Source organism: Theropithecus gelada, chromosome 9 (assembly GCF_003255815.1).
Source record: "Theropithecus gelada isolate Dixy chromosome 9, Tgel_1.0, whole genome shotgun sequence".
Classification (NCBI taxonomy): domain Eukaryota; kingdom Metazoa; phylum Chordata; class Mammalia; order Primates; family Cercopithecidae; genus Theropithecus; species Theropithecus gelada.
In genome coordinates this window covers 46,892,026-46,919,099 of record NC_037677.1, presented here as the reverse complement: position 1 = coordinate 46,919,099, position 27,074 = coordinate 46,892,026, and the positions used below count along the sequence as shown (strand labels likewise).

Sequence of the window (27,074 nt, the reverse complement as noted above, 5' to 3'; positions counted from 1 at the left end):
TTCCTGTAGGCCTTGATTTTAGATTGCTTATCACTTAAAGAAGGAAAATTGCGTACCAGTATAGTTCAAGGGGGGCGTGCTTCACAAGACTTTCTCTTGCTGTTAGCACTGAGAATGAGCTACAAACAACATAATGTCCACTGCTTTGCACTACTCAATGTAGTGTCTTGCTTAAACAGAACAAGAGACCGGCTGGGCGCGGTGACTCACGCTTGTAATCCCAGCGCTTTGGAAGGTCGAGGAGGGTGGATCACCTGAGACCAGCCTGGCCAACATGGTGAAATCCCAACTCTACTAAAAATACAAAAAAATTAGCCGGGCTAATGACAGGCGCCTGTAATCCCAGCTACTTGGGAGCCTGAGGCAGGAGAATCTCTTGAACCCGGGAGGCAGAGGTTGTGGTGAGCCGAAATCGCGCCACTGCAGTCCAGCCTGGGTGATCCAGTGAGACTCCGTCTCAAAAAAAAAAAAAGAACAGGAGACCACACTCAGAGCTCACTGCTAAATGAGTCTCCTTCTGGCTTTTTGCAGGGCACCAAGTAACCCGAGCCAGGTCGCACAGCTGCCCTACCCTTCAGCGGGGACTCGGGCGAGCTCGGTGTACGCAACTAGGGAGTGCTACCGCGGGAGTTGAGACAGCGGATTCCGAGAGCAGGGTGTGGCGGAATCAGCAGGGACGTGGTCCCGGCGCAACGCACTGCGCAGACGGCGCCGGCGCTCGCACTCAGCTGTCGGGGGGTCTTTCCTCCAGCTCTCCCCTAAACGTCCTCCAGGCGCCGGTCTCTTCTTTCTGTCTTCTTGTTTCCCTCCGCCGAGTCGGCGCCACTGTGATTTTCCGTTTCCGGCGGTGTCCAAGCGGACCTGCGAAGTCGTAGTCGTGAGCAGGTTCGGTGGTGCGGCGGACTGGGATAGGCGGCGGTGGGCTGGGGTAGGCGGCGGTGGGGTCCCTGGCCCTGGGGCACTGGGAAGATCGCGAGTCGTGCGCTTGGGAAGGTCCTCCCCCGGTCCTCCGACTCATCTTTGCTCCCGAGCATCTGCTGGCGGTGTGCCCCGGGGGTCGTTGGGAGAGTGACGGGATGAATCCCTGCAGAGAGCCCGGACTGGGAGGGAAGATGTCCTGGAGACGTCGTTTCCTGGCGACGTGAGCCGAATCTGTTGACCCCAAATTGTGCTTTTCCCACCAAAAGCAAAAGGGAGAGAAATATTAGTACAAGTTCGGAACTAAAATAGAGAAGCAACATGATCTCTGAAATCACACAGCTATTCAGTTTCAAAGCGTTCCTAGTTCCCAGCCCTCCTAACTCCCGGCCGGTGTTCCTTGACAATATGATGATATATAAAGACTTTCTGTTTCCGCTCGTTTGTGTGGCTGTGGGAAGTCTCTGACTCACATCTATGCTCCAGTAGCATCCTGTGCAGCCTTCCAATGTAGCCCTCATTGCATGGCACGGAAGACACTAGTTTGGATTTTCTCTGCCAGTCAGATCATAGCTATATCCATTTACTGGCCCAGTGGCTAGCACATCAGAGACACAAAAGTTTATTAAATGGAATTAGTACAGGACCTTAATTGAATGAAATGGCACCCTGCTCCGCTTTTTTTCAATTAAGCTGTCAGATTTTATGCAGCCCCATATCCTTAAAAAACTCACTAATTCAGTGATTACCAATTTATTGGCCACAGATTCCCTGGTACCTCAGAAATCACTGGAAGGGTCTCTCTAAGTCCATGGGGTCTCCAGGCGTCATCTAGAACTAGTCATATCTCATACATACAGATACTACTATTTTTCAAATGTATGTAGATGAGCTGTAATTTAGGAGTTTTACAGAGTCAACAGGTACTAAAAGTAATACTGTGATCATATTGGAAGTTCAAAAAAAGGTTTTAAATTTTTTATTAAAATTTAAGTTTTAGTTTAAGTTAGGAAACCACTTCATTAGTCTGGTTGATATCTAGGTATGAGCTGTCCAGTATGGTAGCCACATGTGACTATTTAGAGTTAGAATGAAATTAATTAAAAATTCATTTTTTCAGTTTCTCTAAATATGTTTTAAGTAACCACATGTGGCTGAAGGCTAAATAGCTGAAAAGTACAGATATAGAATATTTCCATCCTTGCAGAAATAGTGCTGATGTTGACACTTAAGATCAATAAAAAGTAACTTAACCATAAAATGTAACCTTAGCAGAGGTAACTCATCTAATTTATAGCATAACAGAGAGAAATGAAATTGGGGATGGTTAAGCAGTTCCTATCCTTGTTCAGTGAACAAATACATCATCTCTTCATAAAGAAATACATGAAATTTAATGTTTTCCCCTGTGTATTCACTGGATTGTAAAATGCTCTCCCACCTCCTTACCCCAACCTTCTTCCTTGTAGGTTACTGTTACTTGTTATTGGTAAGTAGCCACTATGGAAACTAAGGACCAGAGAAACACAGAAAGAAAAACAATGGACCCAAAGCTGCAAAGAAAAAGAAGCGGCATCTGCAGGATCTCCAGCTAGGAGACGAAGAAGATGCCCAGAAGAGAAATCCCAAAGCTTTGCAGTTCAGTCTGCTGTGGGGATGGCGCGATACTTTCACAGGTGTGTTTAGCTATAGCCTGATGGTTCTTCCTTTGATTCTTTTTAAATAGCAGGAGCCTCTCACAGGTGACATTTGGAGTCACAAGTCTAGTCCAGCTCCAAAGGACATGCAGATGCATGCTGTGTGGCTTTTACTAAAACATGAGAAGCCTTCCCATAGAAGCTGCCTTGCCTCCTGCATCTGCACACTGGTTGGTGTTTCTTTTTTTTTTTTTTTTTGAGACGGAGTCTCGCGCTGTGTCACCCAGGCTGGAGTGCAGTGGCGCGATCTCGGCTCACTGCAAGCTCCGCCTCCCAGGTTCAGGCCATTCTCCTGCCTCAGCCTCCAAGTAGCTGGGACTACAGGCGCCCGCCACCACGCCCGGCTAGTTTTTTGTATTTTTAGTAGAGACGGGGTTTCACCATGTTAGCCAGGATGGTCTCGATCTCCTGACCTCGTGATCCGCCCGCCTCGGCCTCCCAAAGTGCTGGGATTACAGGCTTGAGCCACCGCGCCCGGCCTGGTTGGTGTTTCTTGCCCAAAATACAAGAATTTATAGAATTTGTTTCTTCCTAAACTTTAAACTGTTTCTACAGTGATGATAAGTGTGCTTTTTCCCTCCAACTTTTACAAAGTTGTAATATAAAATACAAAAATTACAATATGTAATACTAACATAGCTTTATTTAGTGAGTCCTTGTGATATTCTTAGCAGTGGGCTTTAAATATTATTCAACTAAATCCTTCCAGCAGCCTTACCAGAGTAGGAATCATTCCTGCCCTCATTTTATGGACAAGAAAACTGAGGTCAAGAGAACAAGTTACCTCCAATCATATAACCAGTAAGTAGGAGAGCCAAATTTAACTCCAGAGCCTCTGCTCTTATCTGTTATGATGCACTGCCTCGGTATTTACCTTTTGGTTTTTAAAAAACGATTAAAATCACTCCTAAAACAGTCAGATTTAAGGAGTATTTAATTTTCATCTCTATATTATTGAAGTCATCTTGTTACATCTTTATTGAACAGTAATTATTTGGATGGGGGTCAGAAGTTAATAATTGACAGGTTAATTATATTTACATATTGTTTTGTACTCTCTATGAAATATATGAAAGTACTCATATCTATAAGTATACCAAAAAAAGTCTACTTATAAGGTTGATACCTTTTACTCTATTTTGAGACTGAGTTTACTTTTTTTTTTCTTTAATGAATAGGGCTCAGGATTTGAAGACAAAAAAGCATCATATTCCAGTAGTTGATCAAACTCCACTAGAGCCCCCACCAATAGTGGCAGTGGTGATGGGGCCTCCAAAGTTGGAAAGACCTCTTTGATATAATGCCTCATTTGGAACTTCACCCAGTAGAAGTTTACCGAGATCAGAGGCCCTGTGACGATCGTGTCAGGTAGAAGATGCTGCCGCAGACACAGAGTTGGCGTGACTGTTGTCATCTGAGGGACATGCGTGTGTTTGTTGTTTTCTTGAATGGAGCATGTTAAATATTGTCATATCGTGCTATCTCTCTTATACTTTTACTAAGTTAGCTGTAACTTCAGAAAAGGGTAAGTTCCCAGAGATAAGGATGTGATACGTATCTTATCCTGACTGCTCTGTGGCTTTGCCAAGCATGTTCCTTGGAAGGGCCTAGCAGGCCTGGTACTGTGAACACATCATTTAACAGAGAGCACGTACCTCCTATGTGCCAGGTGCACATGCTTGCCCTTATGAAGCCACATGCTGGTGAAAGTGCATGTTTTCTCTTTTTCTTATCAGAATTTGCTTTGGGAGATGCTGACCTTTCGAAGTTTGAGGGAAGATGAAACAAACTTCTGGTGGTAGAATGGCAGTGCACACTCTGAAATCTCTTGTTATTGCAGTAACATAGTTGGATTGAGACTTTTTTAAATCTTTGGAGCATCCATACTTTCTTTTCCTTTTTTTTTAGACAGAGTCTTACTCTGTGGCACAGGCTGGAATGCAGTGGTGTGATTACAGCTCACTGCAGCCTCAACCTCCCAAGCTCAAGCAGTCCTCCTGCCATAGCCTCCTGAGTAATGTATGCTACCACACCTGTCTAATTTTTCTTTTTTTTCCTTTCTTTTTTGGGGTTTTGTAGAGATGGGCTTTCCCCATGTGGCCCAGGCTTGTCTCAAAACTCCTGGACTTAAGGGATCCACCTGCCTTGGCCTCCCAAGGTGCTGGGACAAAGGCGTAAGCCACTGTACCCAGCCCCTATTTTCTTGATCATTTTCTTATTACCTTAATTTAGAAATGATTATCGTTATGAATATTCTGTTGCATTATGTTTGAGGATGTTTTTAGCAATAGTGGGAATATGGGAAGTTTTGATAGAGGTGAAGACACCCGCAGCTGAACAGCAGGATCATGGTTATCATGGAGCCTGTCCAGTCAGAATTTTCCCTGTTCAAGCACTTTTGTTCATCTGGGTATACTTTTGATATTACTTAAATTTAGAACACAGCAAGAAAAACACGATGGAATTTATTTTATTTTACCAGTTTTTGCCCATAAAAATGAACTTCTGGTACACTCCTGTAAATGTATATGGTGTTTTACTGGATGCAATTAAAAAATGAAAATTAGAGTTGATGGTTAGTTTTTTCAGGGTCTTTTTAAAATAAAAATTTCATCTTTTCAGTTATAGGTAAAAAGCGCAGACTCGCCATTATTGAATGTGGGTGTGACATTAACATGATGGTTGATCTGGCTAAAGCAGCAGATCTGGTAAGTCAGCAGGGGCAGCCTGGGGTGCTGATGGAGACTTACAGCGTTGTGATAGGTTATTTACCCTGTGAAGGGAAAAGAGTTTTATGATTGTTAAAGGAATCATGGTCATCATCAGGGATACAGTAGATGTGACTGAATTGATGATGATAATAATAATAGTAATAAATGTTATTATATTAATAATACAAATGGAATGTGCACAATGAAATGTATTCCAAAATCTAAAAGCAAATCACAGGATGGAGAAAACCTTTAGTGAACACAGCTAATAAGAGCTCATTAACATGCATACATATATACGTACAAATATATCATAGTAAGTACCATTTCTTCTTGGACCCTTCCTGGCACTATGCTAACTGCTTTCTACAAATTTAGCTTACATAAACCCTTGATACACACTTGAGGTGAGTAGGTATTATCTGTAGTTTACATAAGATGAAATAGAGCCTCCCAGCAGTTAAGTAACTTGTGTGAAGATGGGACCCTTGTTCTTGATGGTTCTAGAACCTTCATCCTTAATGATAACGCTAAAGTAAGTACATGAATTGCCTGAAGAAGTGGTCAGAGTTTATCAATAGAAAATTTAGGTAGTACTCAATGTGTGGAAAATGTACACGCTCTTGCATTTATGGAAATGATAATGTTCACTATTCCTGATATTCTATTAACTATCTTTTAAATTAGAAAAATAAAATACAAATTAGCAACAACAACAAACAACGCCAGACGAAGTGGCTCATGCCTGTAATCCCAGCACTTTGGGAGGCGGAAGTGGGCGGATCACCTGAGGTCAGGAGTTCAAGACCAGCCAGACCAACATGCAGAAACCCCATGTCTACTAAAAGTACAAAATTAGCCAGGTGAAGTGGTGCATCCCTAGAATCCTAGTTACTTAGGAGGCTGAGGCAGGAGAATCGCTTCAACCTGGTAGGCGGAGGTTGTGGTGAACCGAGATTGTGCCATTGCACTCCAACCTGGGCAACAAGAACGAAATTCTGTCTCAGAAAAAAAAAAAAATGCAAAAAAAGCAAAGATAAGCCATATTGATTAGGAAGTGTGGGGTGACAGATACCTTGTTTTTTTTCATTTTTATTTAGTTTTTTCTAGAGCTGCAGATTTTATACTTTGACCCAGGAAGACTCCTAAAATACAAAGGAAAAAGTAGTACAGATTTTAAAGTTGTTCCGTTGTAATGTCGGAAAACTAAGTAACATTCAAATGTTATGCTACTATTAGTAAAAATTAGTGTTATTAATGTAAAGTTGTGTAAAGATTACTAAATCTTGTATACTTGAAAGGATTGAAATAGTTCATAGAAGTTATTTGTTTCTCTTTCATTTAAAATGTAGCAAGTTTCTAATTTTAAAGACATACATGTTAAGAGATGCCTTTACTTTTTTTTATTTTTAGTTATTATGGACGCATAATAGTTGTACATATTTATGGGGGACATGTAGTATTTTGGTAGAAGCATACAATGTGTGATGATCAAATCATCACTTCAAACATTTATAATTTCTTTGTATTAGGAGCATTTTAATTTCATTCTTTTCGTTATTCTGAATTATATAATAAATTATAGTCACCCTAGTGTGCTGTTGGACGCTAGAATTTATTCTATCTAACTGTATTTTTGTACCTGTTAACCTTTCCCTCTTGTCCCTCCCTCCCTGCTCCCCTTCCCAGCCTCTTAACCATCATTGAGAGAGATGCCTATGTGAATCTTTTTAAGATTTTCAAAAGGAGCACACACATTTGGTAAAGCACTCTAACTAATGCAGGGTACGCACAGTGCGCGTTTTCTCTTTCCTTGCTCTAACCGCTGGTCTCTCAGGGCCCTGCAGAGCAGTATCCTTCCAGATACATATAAACACACATGCCACCCTTTAAAAACACAAATGGTAGCTTATTTTACACACTCTTCTGTGCTTTGCTTTTTTCATGTAATATGTCTTGGAGGTATATAATCAGTAAGTACTGTAGCTCTGCCTCCTCCTTTTTAATATAATATTCCATTCTATGGATGCACCATAATTTATTTAGCCTAGCTTATGTTGATTGCTCTGCTCTGGGTTGTCAAAGCCTCCTGAGTATGGCAGAGACACACACAATGCATGGATTTGGGTGTGTACGTGTGTGTGTGGATTAGGGGAGTACACTGGCTTAGATGACAAAGATTGGCAGCTGAGGGACTGTTTGCTTCCTGTTCTTCCTGACCCTACAACCAGCTGCTTGCCCCTTGGCACTCTGTGGCATCAGATGTGGTGTGAGGATTTTCCACCTGTTGTTTGAGCTGGTCCAGTGTTGCTGGAGAGCTCTGCTTGCTGCCTCGGTCTGCAGTGGCAGCTGTGCTTTCCTACAAGCCCAATTTCATATATTCTGTGGTTTCAGGTTTTGAATGTTTCCTAGTTTAATCAAAGATGGGCATTTCTATTTCCATTTTGTGTTATTTTTAGTTATTCATGGAAAGATAAAAACAACTATCTTTAATATTAAAAGTAGAAGTTTCCAGGAATCAATTCTGAAATTATTTTGCATCTTTGAAGTGTCTCAAATTTTAAAAACTGGTCTTGGCCGGGTGCGGTGGCTCACGCCTGTAATCCCAGCACTTTAGGAGGCCAAGGTGGGCGGATCGCGAGGTCAGGAGATCAAGACCATCCTGGTGAACACTGGGAAACCCCATGTCTACTAAAAAAATGCAAAAAAGCCAGGCGTGGTGGTGAGCGCCTGTAGTTCCAGCTACTCGGGAGGCTGAGGCAGGAGAATGGCATGAATACGGGGGGCAGAGCTTGCAGTGAGCCAAGATCGCGCCACTGCACTCCAGCCTGGGTAACAGAGCAAGACTCCGTCTCAAAAAAACAAAAAACAAAACAAAATGGCCTTATCTGCTTGTATTTTCTTATAGACTACCATTCATCATAATCTTACTGTTTTTTGACTTAATCCTAAACTGATAGCTATTTAAAAAAAATTCTGAGTACTTGAGTTATACAAATTAACATACAAGATAGAGGTTTCCACTGCATACTTCTCAGCAAAAAAAAACAGATTTTTTTTTTCTGTGAAGAGATTGAAAGAAGAGGTTGGTTTTCTGTATATATTTAATATATTTCATTGATTATCACTTTCTTCCCATTCTTTGGATGTCAGAGACCTGTTATTTGGCTTAAAAGTACATTACAGAAAACTTCATTTCTTTAAATTAGGATTTCTTAGGTAAGGACCAGGTTAGACCCAGCCTTTTCTGAGTTACTTCTCATGCATTAGAATTCTTAAAATGCAAGATTATAGCCTAGTGGGCATTGTCTTATGGTTGCCTTTTAGAGCAAGTCAGAGGGTGGTAGTTTCTCTGGGTGATGCCTGTGTAGTCATTTGATTTAGTCTGCAGTGGGACTTTTCTGTCGAGAGCCAGATACTAAATATTTTCGGCTTTGTGGATCGTATCTTTTGCAGCTACTTAGCTCTGCAGTTGTAGTGCCCAGGCAGCCATAGACAATATGTAAATGAATTAACATGGCTGTGTTCCAATAAAACTTTAGTTACAAACACAGGTGATGGGTGGATTTGGCATGTGTGCCAGTTGCCAACCCCTAGTGTAGGTGGTCTGTTTTGGTCATTTCTTTGAGAAATGATGTGTTCTGTTTGTAGGTACTGATGCTTATAGATGCCAGCTTTGGGTCTGAAATGGAAACCTTTGAGTTTCTAAACATCTTTCAAGTACATGGCTTTCCTAAAATTATGGGAGTTCTCACCCACCTCGACTCCTTCGAGCATAACAAGCAACTGAAGAAGACAAAGAAGTGATTAAAACACAGCTTCTGGACAGAAGTTTCCCGGGTAGGAAGAGAAATAATTGTTAGAAACTAACAGTATAATCCTTTTAAAATAGACTGAAGAGGCAGGCACAGTGGCTCAAGCCTGTAATCCCAGCACTTTGGGAGGCAGAGTTGGGCAGATCACTTGAGGCCAGGAGTTTCGAGCTCAGGGCAATAGGGGCAAACCCCATCTCTACTGAAAATGCAAAAATTAGTCGGGTATGGTGGCATGCGCCTGTAATCCCAGCTACTGGGGAGGCTGAGACGTGAGAATTGCTTAAAGCTGGGAGGCACAGGGTGGAGTGAGCTGAGACTGCACCACTACACTCCAGCCTGGGTGACAGAGTGAGACTCCATCTCAAACAAACAAAAAGACTGAAGAGACGTTACTAAACATCAAACATCTCTCTAGGATTTGCCTCCTGAGTTCCCATTGTGTATGTGTTCACAGTCTCTGGAAGGTTTCCCTCATCAGGAGAGCGCTTATTCTGGGCCTCTTGGTGTATCTCATTTGTCTCTGTACCTGTTGCACGAGGCAGTGTCTAGGTGTTTTGGGGTCAGGACTTTATGACAGAGTACATCAGAAGTGTCTCCCAGTTACAGGACCAGGCACTGCCCTTCCTTTCCATACTGCTCTGGTCCATCGGCCACAGAACCGTGTCTGTGCTCACAGGCCTCACCTCCCTCTCCTCACCATACTTAGATGGATGCCCCTGCTCGGCTGCAGAGCAGTCTGCCTCTGTGGGGCTCTCATAAGTCCTGAAAGAAGCCAGAAAGGCTCTGGAAGCCTGAGGACAGTGGTTTTGCTGGAAGTCTCCCTTCTTAGGATTGCTTCTTATTTAGAGCTTTTATTTTGTTGCAGTATTGATGAGAATTTAATTGAAATTTAATTTTTAATTTTCCTTTAATGTTTAGGGTGCCAAACTGTTCTACTTTTCTGGAATGCTGCATGGAGAATATCAAAACCAAGAAATCCACAATCTGGGCCGTTTTATTACAGTTATGAAGTTTAGGCCTCTCACATGGCAAACTTCTCACCCTTATATCCTGGCAGACAGGTAAAAAGTGACTGTAAACTTTTTCTTCCTGGGCCATATATTTCAAAGCTAAAAAGGCTAGGAAAAGAACAGTGATAGGATTTATTTTGTGCCTGTTTGAATAGTGGTGGTAGAAGTGTAGTTGATGGAAAATGTCTACTTATATCATTGCTCAAAGATGCTGTGCCTTTGGAAGTAAATTAATTATGAGATGTTTAGGAAAATAGGAGGACTTAGAATCATTTAAGGCTACAGGATGTGGCCCCATCCTATGTTCATCCTCAGTTTTCAGTGATGCTGCCTTCGTGCCCGGGTGCTTGAGTCCTCATGTGTGCCTTCAGTTTCCTTCTTTTGTGCTCTTCTTTGTGCTGTGGTTTTCTCAGCCTGGGATACCCTTTCTCCACCTGCCAGAATCCAAGCCACAGTAAAAATCCCAGAGCAGAGGCTGTCTCTTCCAGAAACGGATTTTCTTAATATGTTCTTCACTCTGCCCCAGCCCCAGGTGGATGTCATCTCCCTGTCTGGTGTCTTACAGAATGAATGTCACTTTCAACCTAGAGACACAGTTGTGTGCCTGTCCCTTTTCCTCTGCTGGATGGTGAACAGCGCTTCTTTATTTCTGCATTGTCTAGTTTTCTAAACAACGTGCTTAGTGAACAAGAGTGTGATGAATCATTGACACATGCAAGGAGGTATAGAAATATTTCTACGGTATGATTCAGTTTATTTTTCTAGGATGGAAGATTTGACAAACTCAGAGGATATCTGAACAAACATCAAATGTGACCGGCAGGTCTCACTTTATGGTTATTTAAGAGGAGCACACTTGAAAAATAAAAGCCAACTTCACATGCCAGGTATTCTCTTGTTATAGAACATACTAGAATTACACATAGGATTCTTGGGATGGCTTCATTTCTCAGGAAAACTGAAAAATGACCCAACAAGGAAAGATGGCATTGCTGGAGGTTTTAAAAGTAAGCCAGCTATGTGTAGGCCTGCAAAGGTGTTATCGAATCCCCTCTTCTCTGACCTCTTGTCTTGTAGCTAGAGGGCTACTGTTCCAGTGTGGCATGATGCCCTTCTTTAGTGTCATGGGTTAAACCCTTGGACTGTGCATCATTTTTAACCCCCCCCAGTCAACAGTAGATACCTACTGACTTACTGTCAGCTGAAGCTGGCTTTTTGGGTCCTGTCTTCCCAGGGTAGAATAGAAGATTTTGCCATGCATGACGTCAGTTTCCTCCAAGACCCTTGTGCTCTTCCTGAACAATGAAAGAAGTGCTGTTTAAATAAGAAGGAGCAGCTGGTTTATGCGCCTCTTTCTGGAGTTGGGCGAGTGCTGTATGACAAAGACGCTGTCTATGTTGACCTTGGTGGCAGCCACAGTTTTCAGGCATCGGTGAGACGGGGGTCATTGCTCTGAACTCTCATTATTCTTTCCGAGTCTATTTTTTCATCACAAATAGTAATGTACTCAGCTTTTATTTATTGAAGATTTCTCTCTTCTACTTATAATAAAGGCCCAAATGCATATTGTAAATATGTAGAATAAAAAGAATACCTTGTTTTCATTGTACCAAGCAGAAGCGTCCTGTCCTCCATGCCTCGTTGATCCATGGCCCCGGCGCAGGCCCTGCTGCCTGTGTGGCACCTGCACGGCTTATCTCTGTTTCTACAAAACCAGTGTGCTTGCCAGCTCTCGTTGGTCTTTTTCTTTTTCTCATTCACAATGGTCTCCTCATTCTGTTCTTTAAAGTGGATTTCCAATATTTATTTCTTAGTTCTCACGTGGAATTTTATTGGGTTAAAATCAGGGTTATTTTAAAATGTTAGAAAAGCTAGCACTGTTGTAGCACTGGAACTGAGGTTTTTCTAGCTAGGTGTTTAGGTTATCAGGTTATATACTCACTGAGCTTTGGCAAAGTTTAATGTAGATGGGGATCCATTTCAAGTTTGCTATAAGGATTTTCTACTCTGGTTTTTGTGGCATTAAGAAATGTTCTCAGGAAATGTGTCTAAGATAATTTTGAGAAACTGGGTGAAACCAGTGTCTCTCCAAGATCTCTGTGCTTTCCTCACGTGCCCTTTCTTGGTGGTCTTGACAGGACGAGGTGGGGCCCACCCATGAGCTGGTCCAGAGTCTCATCTCCACCATCTCCACCATTGATGCCAAGATGGCTTTAAGTCGAGTGACGCTGTTTTCTGATTCCAAGCCACCTGGGTCAGAGGATATAGATAATCAAGGGTAAGTCTGCCTTTTTTCTATTTTTAATAAAAAGATATATTACGGAAGATCATGTCACCCGTAATTCTGCCATCATAACACATTTTGGTGGGATTCATTCTATGTTGTTTTGTTTTTCTTTGTGTGTGCATGTGTCTCTGAGGGCTCTTCACTAACCTGACATTACAAGGGAGTATTTTCTTGAAATAAAATACAGGGTGCATTTTTCAACAGACCCCAAATATTCCTCAAATACCACGCCATCTTCCATAGGTTGCTTTTTTGTGTTTTAAGAGACCTGAGTTCACTTGGCTTTCTTTTGGTGGCCAAAACACTAGAGGAGAATCAGGGAGTTTGTGGCTGTCCAGAAGCCGCATGCCTTGTCTCTGAAAGTTTTATTTAGATTATGTTGTATTATCTCCCATGGGTAAGTTTCCACTGATGTATGGCTTATGTGAATTACTTTTCAGCCTGGATTAAGAATTTGTATACCTTTATGCTTAATGGATGTTTGCAAAACATTGGTTTTGTTGTATTGATTTATGACTCCCAGTAAAATTTATCTGAAAATTTTGAGATAATCTAGTATGCAATTTGTTACAATGTGCATAAACTACCTACCACAGTGCCTGAGATAACGAGTGTTATTAGCTATTTTCATTTTTGCATATCCTTCTAGTCATCCTTGTCTACAAGAATACTCTCTTCTAATATAGTTACAGGTAAAATACATAATTTTATTTCTATATTCTGAGCATTTTGTTTTCTATACAGTCTTTATGTAGTCATGATTTTGTTGTTACCAGTGTTTTTTTGTTATTGTGGTTTGTTTTTGTTTTTGTTTTGAGATAAGGTCTCACTTTGTCTCCCAGGCTGGAGTACAGTGGCGTGATCTTGGCTCACTGCAGCCTTGAACTCCCAGGCTCAAGTGATCCTCCTGCTTCGGCCCCGAAAGTACCTGGGACTACAGGAGTGCACCACCACTCCCAGCTAAATTTTTTGTTTTGTTCTAGGGATGAGTTCTCACTATGTTGCTCAGGCTGGTCTCGAATTCCTGTGCTCAAGCAGTCCTCCCGCCTTGGCCTCCCAAAATCCTGGGATTACAGATGTGGGCCACTATGCCTGGCCTATTATTCCTATATTCTAACTTATCCATCTCTTATGGTACGATTTTTAGTTCTTTCTAATTTATGTTTTCATATTTTTATCTATTGTGCTACGTTAAAAAGCTTCATACAGTTTTCTTTCATCCAGTGATTTTAGCCTCCTTATGATCTTCTTTATCAGTTATGGCACTGGTGACTTAAAATGGATGTTCTTCCTGTGTCATACCTTCTACATTTGTTACCTGGAATTTTGAGCAAAGAGCTTTCAGTTCTTCCCTTTATTTTCATATCACTGCTGACTAATGCAATTGCGTTTTATTCCATGGGTTATTTTCCGTCACTGTCATTGTTCTTTCTAATGCCTATACTGTCCCAGATTCGGCCACGGGAGCCTTCAGCCTGTCTCCTGTGTCCTCTCAACTGTCTCTGTTAGTCTTTGAGCATTTCTTACTTTCTGACAGAACAAGAGGATCCAGGTTCATGTTGCCCTCTTTCTGCCTTGGGCCTGGACTCAACCATTTCTGTTAAGGATCATGTGTTTTTAGCTTAGAAATTAATCACCTTTCTAAAAGATCTATAAAACACTAACTTCCCATTTAAGCAATTTTTTCTAAAATTAGATTTTTTTTTAAAGGGTTATTCCTCTAAGTTCTTTTGAAGTGTGGTGTTAGGGAACCATGCCTGAGTTTGCTTATTAACTCTTCCAGTGTTTATCAGATTACCTATTCTATGTTTAAGTCATCTTAAACATCTTAAACAATTCCTTGACATTTTTTGTTTCTTTGTATTTTCATTGACTATATTGCCATTTCCAGATGAGTTGATTAACATACAAATTGAATTATTTTGCGTTTCCTTGGTAATACAGGCTGTTATTGCCAAAGGAGGAAAAACAAATGGACTTGAAAACTGGTTGAATGTGTCGGAAAGCCATTTTGGGAGATGATTCTGTGCTAACATCCTCTCTCCTTTCTTGATCTCTTAATTTTTTTTCTTACCCAAATATATACAGGTTTATTTTGTCTTTCTAGAAGATCCAAGATCTTTGGTTTAGAGATATATTCTCTTAATGTTAACTGGTATTAGAATATACTTCTCTGTATTTCATTTCAATACATTTTAAAAATAGAAATGATTATTTCTTTTGACTTGTGAAGTAGAGCATGGCATACAAGTGTTGTATTCTCAGTATTTCAAAAAATTTCCTTCTTACTGTACAAGTTGTATTCAGCATAAAAAGTCCATCCAGATTTGTTGTAGATGCAGTGTGACTATTACATGCTGATAAGGTATGAATTGGAGATGGGATCCAAAAGTACTGTACTTATTGTAATTTTTAAGCTAATTGTAGGTTTGGTGGTGAACATTTTACTTCTGCAAAATGCAAACAGTATTTCATCAGAAGTTGTTTTATGGTCTTTCAGACATTTTGTTTTATATCTTTGGTGCTTCTTGTCCATGAAGTGTCTCTTTTGTGTGTTTGTGTGTGTGTATTGACCTGCCTCTCAATTTCACAGCGCTCATTGTCAGGAATCAGCAGAATCAGGCCTAGGCAGAGAACTGAGCAGTGCTCTCAGTATGTCTCTGTGTCCTGGTTGCCACATTATCTCTGTTGTTTATTAATAAATTGGAGAACTCTCTGACCTGTAACAAAGGTTGAATAGATCAGAGACCATTGGAAGAGGAATCCTCTACTCTATTGTTACCTCTTCTTTTTCTGTTCACACATGTCAGAGAGAGAGCGTGTGGTAAATTATTTTGTCAGAATGAAAGCCTGGCCGATTAAATGCTTTCTTCTCTTCTTGCTGTACTTAATGTCGATCCCTTGTTCATTTCTTGATAATATGTTTGGTTATTTATGTTTTCATTGCTTTTAGTGTCAGAGATGACTTTGGATTCCCAGTTCTGTGTGTTCCTGTCTAGCTCCCGAACCCAGCTGGAGAGGTGAGTCAATCCCAACTGGTGAAGTACTGAGAGGAAGCTACACAGAAAGCAGCAAGGTGTTAATAAGTGTACCTCTGACATTTCAGCCACCTCTGACTGTTCCATGGAATGGACAAGTAGTAGTATCTGTCAGAACTACATTTTAAAGAAAAAAAGAAACTTGAAGTCATAAACTGTTTATTAATTTATACTGTTATTTTTGTGTGTTTACTCAACTCGTTTATATTGACTTGTTAATTGGTAATTTGTGACCTATTATTTATGAATTCATTGTCTACATGTCAGCAAACAAATTTTCTTCTTAATAAAGAATCTGGTGACTGGGCACAATGGTTCATACCTGTAATCTCAGCATGTTGGGAGAGCAAGGCAGGAGGATTCCGTGAGGCCAGGAGTTCAAGACCAGCCTGGGCAACATAGCAAGATTTCATCTCTACAAAAAATGAAAACATTGGTGGGGAATGGTGGCTCATTCCTGTAGTTCAGGCTACTCAGGAGCCTGAGGTAGGAGGATCACTTGAACCCAGGAGTTTGAGGCTGCAGTGAGCTGTGATCCTAACACTGCTATCCAGCCTAGGTGACAACCAAGACACCATCTCTTCAAAAAATAAATCTAGGGGCCTCAGTGTGTGCATGCAGCATGGCTTGTGAATGCAGAAGTGCATGTGTGCATAGCTATGCTCAAAAATGTGTTGATGATTATACCTTCTCAGAACGCAGGAATTTTTTTTTTTTTTTTTTGAGAGGGAGTCTTGCTCTGTTGCCCAGGCTGGAGTGCTGTGGCACAGTCTTGGCTCACTGCAACCTCCGCCTCCCAGGTTCAAGCGATTCTCCTGTCTTAGCCTCCCGAGTAGCTGGGATTACAGGTGCCCGCCACCACACCTGGCTAATTTTTGTGTTTTTTTTTTTTTTTTAGTAAAGATGAGGTTTCAGTATGTAGGTGAAGCTGGTCTCGAACTCCTGACTTCAAATGATCCACCCGCCTTGGCCTCCCAAGGTGCTGTGATTACAGTTGTGAGCCACCGTGCCCGGCCTGTTTATTCTCTTAAGAGAGAAAATGAGGGGATTAATGGACTGTAGTTCTGGACAAGGTGGAAAACTCTTAAAGTGGAAGTACTGGGGCAAGTGCTGTGACAGGCTAGGATGGTGCAGTCAGTCCCTTCACCCAGAAATCAGTAGAATGTTAGCAGTTCAAACTCAAACCTTGTGAAAAACAAGTGGTGAAAAGAAAGTCCCTTGCAGCAACTGGCGCCACAATCAAGACAGAATGTTTTCAGAATAAATGGAGTTACCTGCTTTCAACCCCAGGTGGTAGCTATTGTCTTCCCTGACAATAGGTGATATTAATTTGTGATCTTGTTGACTTAAAATGGGGTCACTCATCTCCAGTAGAATTAAGTCCACAGTGAAGTTGTCCCCCCATCCCCAAAGAGATAAACATATATGAACGTACTCACGTGATAACAACTACTGCTGCCTGGGATCATGAGAGACCTGAAATGAACCGATAGGAAGTGAAAAGGTGGCTGAGATAATGAGAATAGAGCCATCTGCAGAGGATCATAAAACCAGCAAAGACAAGGTCTTGTCTAAGATGCCTTCAGAAGCTTTGTCCATGAGAACTCTAAGGACTTCTCCAGATCTGTTGTCTGCTGCCCAAAAGGAGCCTCTGACCAGCATCCAAAGGGCTTCTGGACCCACTGGACTCTTCTGGAGGTACGCTGGTCTCCTGGGCCATGGCTGTGGTTTTTTACTCACTTTATTAATGCCTGTGTGTAGAATGATAATTGCATAATTAATAGTGTGAAGACCTCTTGATAAATGGTAAATCTGAACATATGTATTGTCTGACGTGTCATTGTGAAACCTCACTGTTTCAGTCAGTGTCAGCACAGCTAGAGAGCTTTTGTACGTAATGCACATGTCACTGGGCATAGTCCACAGGCACCTAATAACTCAGGTACCTTAACAGTCACTAATGAGTATATCTCCAACGAACAGTCCAACAACACAGGACTGGCCAGACTCAAGGTAACTATATGTCCAATCCAGGGTCATAGTGAGTGGGCATCTGCCAATCAGAGGTCATTCCCCCTGCCTACCATTGAGCAGTTCAGAAGTGACTGGTGTAAGCAGACATGAGTGAGCTTGCTGAATTCACTATTCGCCTCTTTGGAGGGGATCATACCCAGGACCTAGGTCATTGTGCCTTATGGGAGTCCTACACATTTCACTTGCAAATTATATTTGAAAATTAAATGACCATGCTGCAAGTCATTCACAAGACATTTTTTAAAATTGGATTCCAGAACCCATATTAACATCCAGTGACCTGTAGAAAGCAGTAGAGAAATGTATTAGGCAAAAAGTTCTGGCAAAGACCAGTCTGATACTGGCCTGATTACCCAACCTCAGGAATTGGCCACATCAACTCGAAGAGCAAAGAAAAATAAAAAGTACCAGATTTATTACAAGACATTAGGAACTGTCCATTTAGATAGACGATTTTAGCCAACAAAATATTACAACGTCATCCTGAAGAATATGTCCCTCTTCCAGAGAACCCAGGAGGTTATCATGACCCCTGGAAAGCCCGACCAGCAGTAACAGTGCAAGTTACATAGGCGCATGAGTGCAGAAATACAATCTCTACTGAAAGTAAGTTTCATACTAGGCAAGAATTACAGGATATACATAGAACTTTTGCTCACAAAGTCAGATGTACAAATTCAATATGGTTTAGGAGTTAATGGTGGCAAATGGGTCATGCTTACGGAAAGTGAAGTAGGACGAATGACTGCAGTAGCAAATAACTCCAGGATTAATGATGAATTAATTGCTAGAGCAGAAAATACCAAGACCTTCCTGACTTATGTTGGGGATGGGTAAAGAAGTTGGATGAGACGATACCCAAACATGAGTCCCAGGTTTACCTAAACAATGGAAGACTGTAGAAGATGCCATTAAGCTATTTCAAGAATATGGAAGATTTTTATTCACTTCTGATGGGACAGGACTTTATAGGGCACCTGAAAAAATTCCTGTGAAAAATCACTTTTACAAAATGTCAAGTTATGATATCCAAGATGAAACCAATAAGTCACAACATTCAAATAATACACTGTGCAACCCTGATCTGCTGTCATAAAATGTTTCTTACCTGTAAACCAAAGGTTCATTTTATAATTTAATTTTTCTCATGTTTTCTGTTCTCTTAGCTTAAAAAAAGATCATTACAAACTTGCATGTTTTTGATATATGCTTGCAAAGGGTTGTAAAACTTTATTGTGATTATTCTTGCTTTAAGCTGAAATTTCCCTAATCTTTCTTTAGAGATTGTGGCACAGCATGCTAGTTTCCTGTCCATATCCAGTTGTTTTCTGTAGTGAGTACAGAAATACAGGCACTATTTTGTAACTTTAAATAGACATCATCTCAAGTCTACAAGAATTATCCAAAATGGATCGGGCGTGGTGGCTCACACCTGTATTCCCAGCACTTTAGGAGGCTGAGGCGGGCAGATCACAAGATCAGGAGCTCGAGACCATCCCAGCTAACACGGTGAAACCCTGTATCTACTAAAAAATACAAAAAATTAGCCGGGGGTGGTGGTGGGCCACTGTAGTCCCAGCTACTCGGGAGGCTGAGTCAGGAGAATACCGTGAACCTGGGAGGCAGAGCTTGCAGTGAGCCGAGATCGCGCCACTGCACTCCAGCCTGGGCGACAGAGCGAGACTCCATCTCAAAAATAAAAAGAATTATCCAAAATGATTTCTAATGACCTTTCTAGGTCTTCAGATACTATTAACACAGATTGTAGCCTCTAGGTCCTGAAGATTTTACTGGATACTGGTTACTGAAACTGAGTTTTCTTGAGTTCTTTTTACTTCCACTGTGCTTTCCCGCGTTTCAACATATCACCTATTTTTGTCCTCAAATGTTACTTAAATATTTTCCACAGAATTAAGTTAAATATGAATCATTCCTCCTTCTCTGATTTTTGAAATGCCCCTTTGCTTCCTATGATAATGATTCCTCTGGTCCGTTTTGTAGTTATATGTTAGAGTTTGTAAATATTCACAGATTTTGCAATTGCATATAATTTTCTTATTAATTATTTTTTCCTCTTCCTCTAAAGTTGCTGTTATTTCTTGTTTTTTTTTTTGTTTTTTTTTTTTGAGACGGAGTCTCGCTCTGTGGCCCAGGCTGGAGTGCAGTGGCCGGATCTCAGCTCACTGCAAGCTCCGCCTCCTGGGTTTACGCCATTCTCCTGCCTCAGCCTCCCGAGTAGCTGGGACTACAGGCGCCCGCCACCTCGCCCGGCTAGTTTTTTGTATTTTTTTTAGTAGAGACGGGGTTTCACCGTTTAGGGAAGACATTATTTGAGTTTTGTTTAGTGTATCAGACTTTTTTTAGTTAGTTGTGTCAAGAAGTGTAGACTTTTCTATACATAATATCCTTTTTCCCACAGTAGTTTTTTTTTTTTTTTTTTTAAGTGTGTTAAAATAAAGGTCATCAAAAGATGTTTTCCTAAACCTTTCCTTTGCCAAAAATATCTCTAGAGTCACATGGTCCTTTCTCCCTTCTTGCTTTTGTGGGAGTCCAAAGCTAATCTAAACAATTTCATTGGGCAACAGGAGCAAAACTTCATCTCAAAAAAATAATAATAATTTACAGTGTCACTTCCCATCCAAGCTTGACTTCTACCTTTACTTTCTGATATAGTTGGGCCATGTCTCCACCCAAATCTCATCATGAATTGTAATCCCCATAATCCTCAAGTGTTGAGGGAGGGGCCTGGGGGGAGGTGATTGGATCATGGGGGCAATTTTCATCATGCTGTTCTTGTGGTATTCAGTGAGTCCTCATGAGATCTTACAGGGTTTGGTCTTGTTTTGTTTTGTTTTATTTTTTGGGATGGAGTCTTGCTCTGTTGCACAGGCTGGAGTGCCATGGCATAATCTTGGCTCATTGCAGCCTCTGCCTCCTGGGTTCCAGTGATTTTCCTGCCTCAGCCTCCTGAGTAGCTGGGATTACAGGCGTGCACCACCACACCCAGCTAATTTTTCTAATTTTAGTAGAGACAGGATTTCACTACATTAGCTAGGCTGGTCTCAAACTCCTGACCTCAGTTGATCCACCTGCCTTGGCCTCCCAAAGTGCTGGTTCCAAGTGTGAGCCACCGTGCCTAGCTGAGATCTGATGGTTTTATACGTGTTTGACAGTTGCTCCTTCACATGTTCACACTCTGTGCGGTCACCATGTAAGTCAGACCTGGTTCCCCTTCTGCCATGATTGTAAGTTTCCTGAGGCCTCCCCAGCCATGTGAAACTGTGAATCAATTAAACCTCTTTCCTTTATAAATTACCCAACCTTAGATATTTCTTTATGTCAGTGTGAAAACAGACTGATACACTTTCTGATATTCGTGCTTGAGGAATTGGGGAATTCAGACTACCTGGGCTCAAATTGTGCCCCACCCTTAGCAGTCATGTGACCTTGGGGAGATTACTTACCTTCTCCATCTCAACTCCTGTAAAGTCTGTAAATGAGATTGTTTCTGAGGGTTAAATGAGCATAACACACTGGGGACACTGTCAGGCACATACTACTTGCCAGATGTCAAGTATTCATCTTTATTGAATTAGGACTGTGGTAACCCACTTTAGACTGCAGTAAACCACTTTATGGCTCTCGATTTTGTATGACAAAATCATGCATAGCACTGTTAGTAAAAGAAAGAAAATCTGAAAGTCCCTGCCATGGAAGGAAGAAATAGCGGGGAGAAAAGGGAGTTGGTAAGTTTCAGCATTTCAGAGCTTGGAGGGACAAGTTAGGTTTCTATTTTATGGAGAAGGAGGTAGAGCCAGGATGGGTCCTAAGGTGTCATTCAAGACACACAGCCGTAACTCTTTGTTGAGAGTAGAGCTAGGGCCCCAGGGATTGCTGTGGTCAAGTTGCAGACAAAAACGACCACTCATTGGAAGATAGGAGAGGAGTGTTTAGTTACAAAAGCAGTCAGCCATTCAGGTGTATCTATATTCAGTCAGCAAATAAAAGTTGTTCAGCTTGGTTGCTAACGCGATCCACTCTACTGAGGCTTTGTGTAGAACTCATAGAGGAAGATGGCTTCAAGTAACGAACTACCCTGTGCTTTTCTTAGGACTAAAAATCTCAGGAAGCTGGTGATGGATGAAAACCTTAGTCCCACTGGCACTGCATGAGGGGCCAGGAGAGCAGCAGCATCATAAGCCACAGGGTAGGGCAGCCCAGGCAGGGGCATTCTGAGCTGTTGGGGAGGGGTGGCAGCCAGGATGGGGCACTGTGAGCTGTCGGGGAGGGCATTGTGAAGTGTGGGGTGGGGCATTGTGTGCCACATGCCTGGGCTCCCACCTGGGCCAGTGGGCTTCAGTCTGTAGGTGACTACAGAAGGAGGAGGAGCTCCGTCTGTTCTCTCTTCAGGCAGTTGTTGTGTCTCTCAGTGCTTGTTGGGTTCACAACCTATTAAATAAGTCGACTGGTCTTCACCCTCGCAGACAAGTCAACTCAGGGGGAGGTGGCAGGGTGCGGGCCTTGGTCTGCAGCCCTAGCTGGGGCCGGGGCCTGGGGCCCAGGGCCCGGGGCTGGGCTGTGAGGTGGGCAGGCGAGCAGTGGGCAAGACCATCTCTGCAAGTGCAGCATAGCCTCGGCCTAGGGCAGCGGGAGTGCGAGGCCAAAGCTGTGAGCAGAGGCCCAGGTGGTGGCAGACAGTAGAGGCGCCCCATGGGGAACGTACTGACCTGTTGTGTGCGCCCCAGGGCCAGCCACGAGTTTGACCTGCCACGGGGGTCAGTATGTCCCTCTGAGTCCGAGATCTATGAGACAGGAGCTGGCGACGGGATGGCAGGAGCTGGGGACAGGATGGCAGGAGCTGGGGACAGGATGGCAGGAGTGCCCATGGCTGCTGCTGTGCAGCCTGCTGAGGTGACTGTTGAAGTTGGTGAGGACCTCCACATGTACCACATCCATGACCGGGAGATGCCTGAAGGTAAGGAGGTGACGGATGCCATCTGCCTTCTGCTTGCCTCTGGCTGCTGCTGTCCCCAAGGTCCCCTGGGAGGCATCGCCCACTTCGAGCTCCTTTCTGCCTGTAGCCAGCTTTCCAGGGGCTGGCCAGGAACAAGACCTGGCTCTGCCTTGCATTCCCACCCCTTAGTCTTTCCCCACCGAGTCCAGTCAGTTTCTTTTCGCCTCCCCTCCCAATCGCTCAGTTCTTGCTCTCTCATCTCATTCTCCCAGGCTGACACGGGACCATTTATTTATAGCTCTTCTTGTTGAATAAGCAGCAGTTGAATAAACGAGTTGATAAATTTTTATAAATGGTTACATCTTTTTTACTTTTCTCCCTCTATACATATAGCTTTGGAGTTTAACCCTTCTGCCAATCCAGAGGCAAGCACAGTATTCCAGAGGAACTGTCAAACAGATGGTGAGACAACATTGTCTGTAACTCTGTTTATCACCCTGTGGGACTTTGTTGAGGCTTCTTTGGACTATTCTCTTCCTTTTCTCAATAAAAATTCAAATATCCCAACTTTCCAGCACCCATCTTATTTTTTCTTTGTACTTGTCCACATGGTACCTAAGTGAAGGAACCAGGTAAGTGCCTAATTGTTTCCTTTGTTAAAGTAGCTAAATCTCAGGACAGTTCATATTCAGATATTCAGGGATTTCTTATTTAAAATCAGAATGGAGGTTGCCATGGGAGAGGCTGTATGGTATTCTTAATGGGCTGCTGTAAGTCACCTTGATAGAGGCTGCTTAGTTTCTTCTAACTGTGATTTGAATGCAGAAGGAAAAAGAAAGAAGAGTGCTTAAAATAATTGTGAAACAATGTGAAACATCCTGGTCAGGGCTACAGAAAAGTGGTTGTGTGTGTGTGTGTTTGGGGTTTCTCAAAGAAGTTTACCTATGAGGCTCTGATTACTTTAAAATTCTTACTTTAACACAAAATATGTCTCCAGATTTATTCTGGTGACTTAACAGACTTTACCTTCTTGTTCTAAAAGATGTGGGGATTGGGTCATGGTCAAAACTTTCAAAAGACATGAAATGTCAGTGTAGACTTTTAATGTATAATATAAAGATTGCAGGTTAAAGTCTCAGACCTTCCCTGTAAGAGTGTTTGTTGCCATGGCTCCCACTTTATTCTTTCCTTTCCTGACAACAGCATCTTGTTCAAAGAGAAGAAAGTTGGAGTTTTGGCCGGGCATGATGGCTCACGTCTGTAATCCCAGCACTTTGGGAAGCTGAAGCAGGCGGATCACCTAAGGTCAAGAGTTCAAGACCAGCCTGGCCAACAGGTGAAAACCCGTCTCTACTAAAAAAAAATACAAAAATTAGCTGGGCGTGGTGGCGCATGCTTGTAGTTCTAGCTATTCATGAGGCTGAGGCAGGAGAATTGCTTGAACCCGGGAGGCGGAGGTTGCAGTGAGCAGAGATCGCGCCAATGCACTCAGCCTGGGTGACAGAGTGAGACCCCATCTCACCAAAAAAAAAAAAAAAGTTGAGTTTTTCAGTCTCTACACTGCTGGGAGAGGCAGGGGATGGGAGGCAGTAGAAAAGAGAAAACAGTTGGTTTGCCTCTAAAATTTTGCAGAGAGATGAATCTAAGTAAAAGTAGTTCTGGGTAATAATATGGTTCTTGAATAAAAACTAAAATTTTCAAAATAGAAAACATTGCATCATAAAGATATTAAATCCAGTTGGCTTATTGGTTTCATTTAAATGCCAGAGATTCATTACCGTGGAGGAAATGTCTTATAGCTCTTCTATTTAAACTTTGGTTGGGCTCTTAATTTTTTAAGAAGTAGAATAATTAAGACTCTTGATGAGTGTGACTTTGTAACTTGGAAGTACTATCCTCACTTTTCAAGATATTTAAGGATTGCTTTAGAACAAACAAATATATGAATTAATTGATTATACCTTTATACACAAAACATGTAAGTACTTGTGTAAACATATAGTCTGCTTGGTGATGTAAGAAAAGCCTGATTGATGTTACACACCAGTTAGTAGATGGGTAGTATTGGATGAGAGCCCAAAAATGGCTCTTTATTGTCATTCTTTAGGATTACAGCACAGTTTATGTATGTCTCACTTGGCCCTTTCCAATACAAATAAGGCCTGTGTATGTTCTCGCTATGTATTGTTAATGAAGAAATGAAGACTTAGAGATACCACATGATTGTGGAAGACAGCTACTCAACAGAACTAAGGTTCTATGTCTCCGAATGACATGGAAGTGACAGATATGCTGAATTTACTTTAAAAATTTTTTTAAACCCCAGAATACATCTTATACTTTGACTATAAAATAGACCTGTCTGTTAAAACTTACTGCCATCTTGATTTATTTCATGCAAAGTTGATTTTACACAACTCAAAGCCAACATTTACCTCTTCTTTTTTTTTTTTTTTTTTTCCAAATAAAGAAGAGTGTCACTCTGTTACTCGTGCTGGCCTCAAATTCCTGACCTGGGTTCAAGTGATTTTCCCACCTTAGCCTCCTGAGTAGCTGGGACTGCAAGCATGTGCCATCTTGCTCGGCTCTCTCTTATGTCTATACATTCATTTCAGTGGATAAGAATAAAAGTAGAGGCAGTGAAATAGCCTAAATGCAGCAGTCGAATAAATGAGTTGATAAATTTTTATAAATGATTACATCTTTTTTTCTTTTCTCCCTCTATACATGTAGCTTTGGAGTTTAACCCTCCTGCCAATCCAGAGGCAAGCACAATATTCCAGAGGAACTCTCAGACAGATGGTGAGACAGATGTTTTTTCTGCCAAGAGAAAGAATAAAAGCTCTTGTTTGATCAGGTTATAGAAAGTATTTAGAAAAAACTCATATTGGTTTAAATTTTTCACCTTTTCACATGTTCACTTGTCTTATTTTAACATGTGATATACTTTCCTTTAGTTGTTATCATGTTAGTGAAAACATGTAACCTTTTTGTTTATACATTTTGCCATCCTTTTATCAATACAATTAATGTGTCATGTGATGGAGGAGTCATGGATTTCTCTTTATTTATAATTCTTGGATTTATCTTTATTTATAATTCATGGATTTATCTTTATTTACAATCCCTTTTCCCTTGCTCCAAAGAGTACATTTTAAAGATGAATGATAGAACTTAGGCTTCAGCTTGGTTTTCATTTAAACAAATTAAAAAACATAGCTGTTTATCATCGGAGATTGAATCTGTGAATTGGGGCTCCTCTCACACAGTCCTCTGACCGCATTCATTTACCACATCCAAATTTATGCTACTCAAAACTTTTAGGTTATTAACCTTTTCATTTAATGTAATGTCAATTTAAACATGCCCTACTTCTGCTTATTTTCCTCAGTGTTATGTTAAACCCTCATTTATTTGCCAAAAAGCCATACACAGCCAAGTTTTCCAGTTGACTTAAACAGCAAGAATACAAGTGAGGGTTCTATAATAATATGCGAAGTAATGCAGCACAGTAAAACATGGGAGTTTGTAAACCTTTGTTTTTATAGTTTGAGTAGACTTTGCCCATCTTGAGTCAGTTATTTGTGGTTAGAATTTGTGTTCATTTTTTACATTGCTATAAAGAGATACCTAATCCTGGATAATTTATAACAAAAAGAGGTTTAATTGGCTCATAGATCTTCAGGCTGTACAAACATGGCTTCAACATCTGCTTCTGGAGAGGGCCTCAGCAAGCTTACAATCGTGATAGAAGGCAAAGGGGAAGCAGGTGGTTCCACACGGTGAAAGAGGGAGGAGAGAGGGGAAGGGGGAAGGTACCACACTCTTTTTTTTTTTTTTTTTCTTTTTTGAAATGGAGTTTCGCTCTGTTGCCCAGGCTGGATTGCAATGCAGCGATCTCGGCTCACTACAACCTCCTCCTCCCAGGTTCAAGCAATTCTCTTGCCTCAGCCTCCTGAGTAGTTGGGACTATAGGCGGGCACCATAACACCTGGCTAATTTTTGTATTTTTGGTATAGACGGGGTTTCACTATGTTGGCCAGGCTGGTCTCAAACTCCTGACCTCAGGTAATCTGTCTGCTTCAGCCTCCCAAAGTGCTGGGATTACAGGCTTGAGCCACTTCACCTGACCAGTACCACACTCTTTTAAACTACCATAATGAGAATTTGCTTATTACCATGGGAATGGGACCAAGCCATTCATAAGGAATCCCCCAAACACCTCCCACTAGGCCCTATCTCCAACAGTAAGGGTCACATGTTAACATGAGGTTTGGAGGGGAACATATCCAGCACATATCAGAATTGTATTTCCCAGCTCCTTCCAGAGCCATGGGCTTCTCTCACCTAGAGAGCATGTAAGCGGTAAAAGAAAAGCTATTCCATGTCCCTCACTCTTCAGTGGTAGGAACTTTTGCCTACAAGGCCCTTCCAGCATCAAAGGCAGAGGCAGTGTAGGAAACAAAGCATGGCCCAAGTCCTTCTTGGGGCTTTTATTATTCGGGCTTTTTTTAGGAAAAACAAAAATATTTATTGTGCTGCAGACACCATGTCCAATTAAGTTTGCATACTCATTTTTTTTTTTTTTTTTTGAGACGGAGTCTCGCTCT

The 27,074-nt window shown here is 41.7% G+C and overlaps 2 protein-coding genes across 2 annotated transcripts in view; both read left to right on the top strand.

The window, feature by feature from the left end:
• The window catches only part of LOC112631324 (anthrax toxin receptor-like), a 724,187-nt gene that overhangs the window by 84,463 nt on the left and 612,650 nt on the right, over positions 1–27,074 (top strand).
• LOC112631319 (arf-GAP with GTPase, ANK repeat and PH domain-containing protein 5-like) overlaps positions 555–27,074 on the top strand; it is a 42,493-nt gene continuing 15,973 nt past the window's right edge. Inside the window, 11 exon segments of the mRNA XM_025396258.1 lie at positions 555–885; positions 2,388–2,594; positions 3,794–3,983; positions 5,244–5,323; positions 8,978–9,166; positions 10,060–10,202; positions 10,917–11,038; positions 12,290–12,429; positions 22,256–22,485; positions 22,858–22,926; positions 25,198–25,266. Of these exon segments, the coding sequence (XP_025252043.1) occupies positions 12,359–12,429; positions 22,256–22,485; positions 22,858–22,926; positions 25,198–25,266 (439 nt within the window). The 5' untranslated portion in view covers positions 555–885; positions 2,388–2,594; positions 3,794–3,983; ... (3 more) ...; positions 10,917–11,038; positions 12,290–12,358.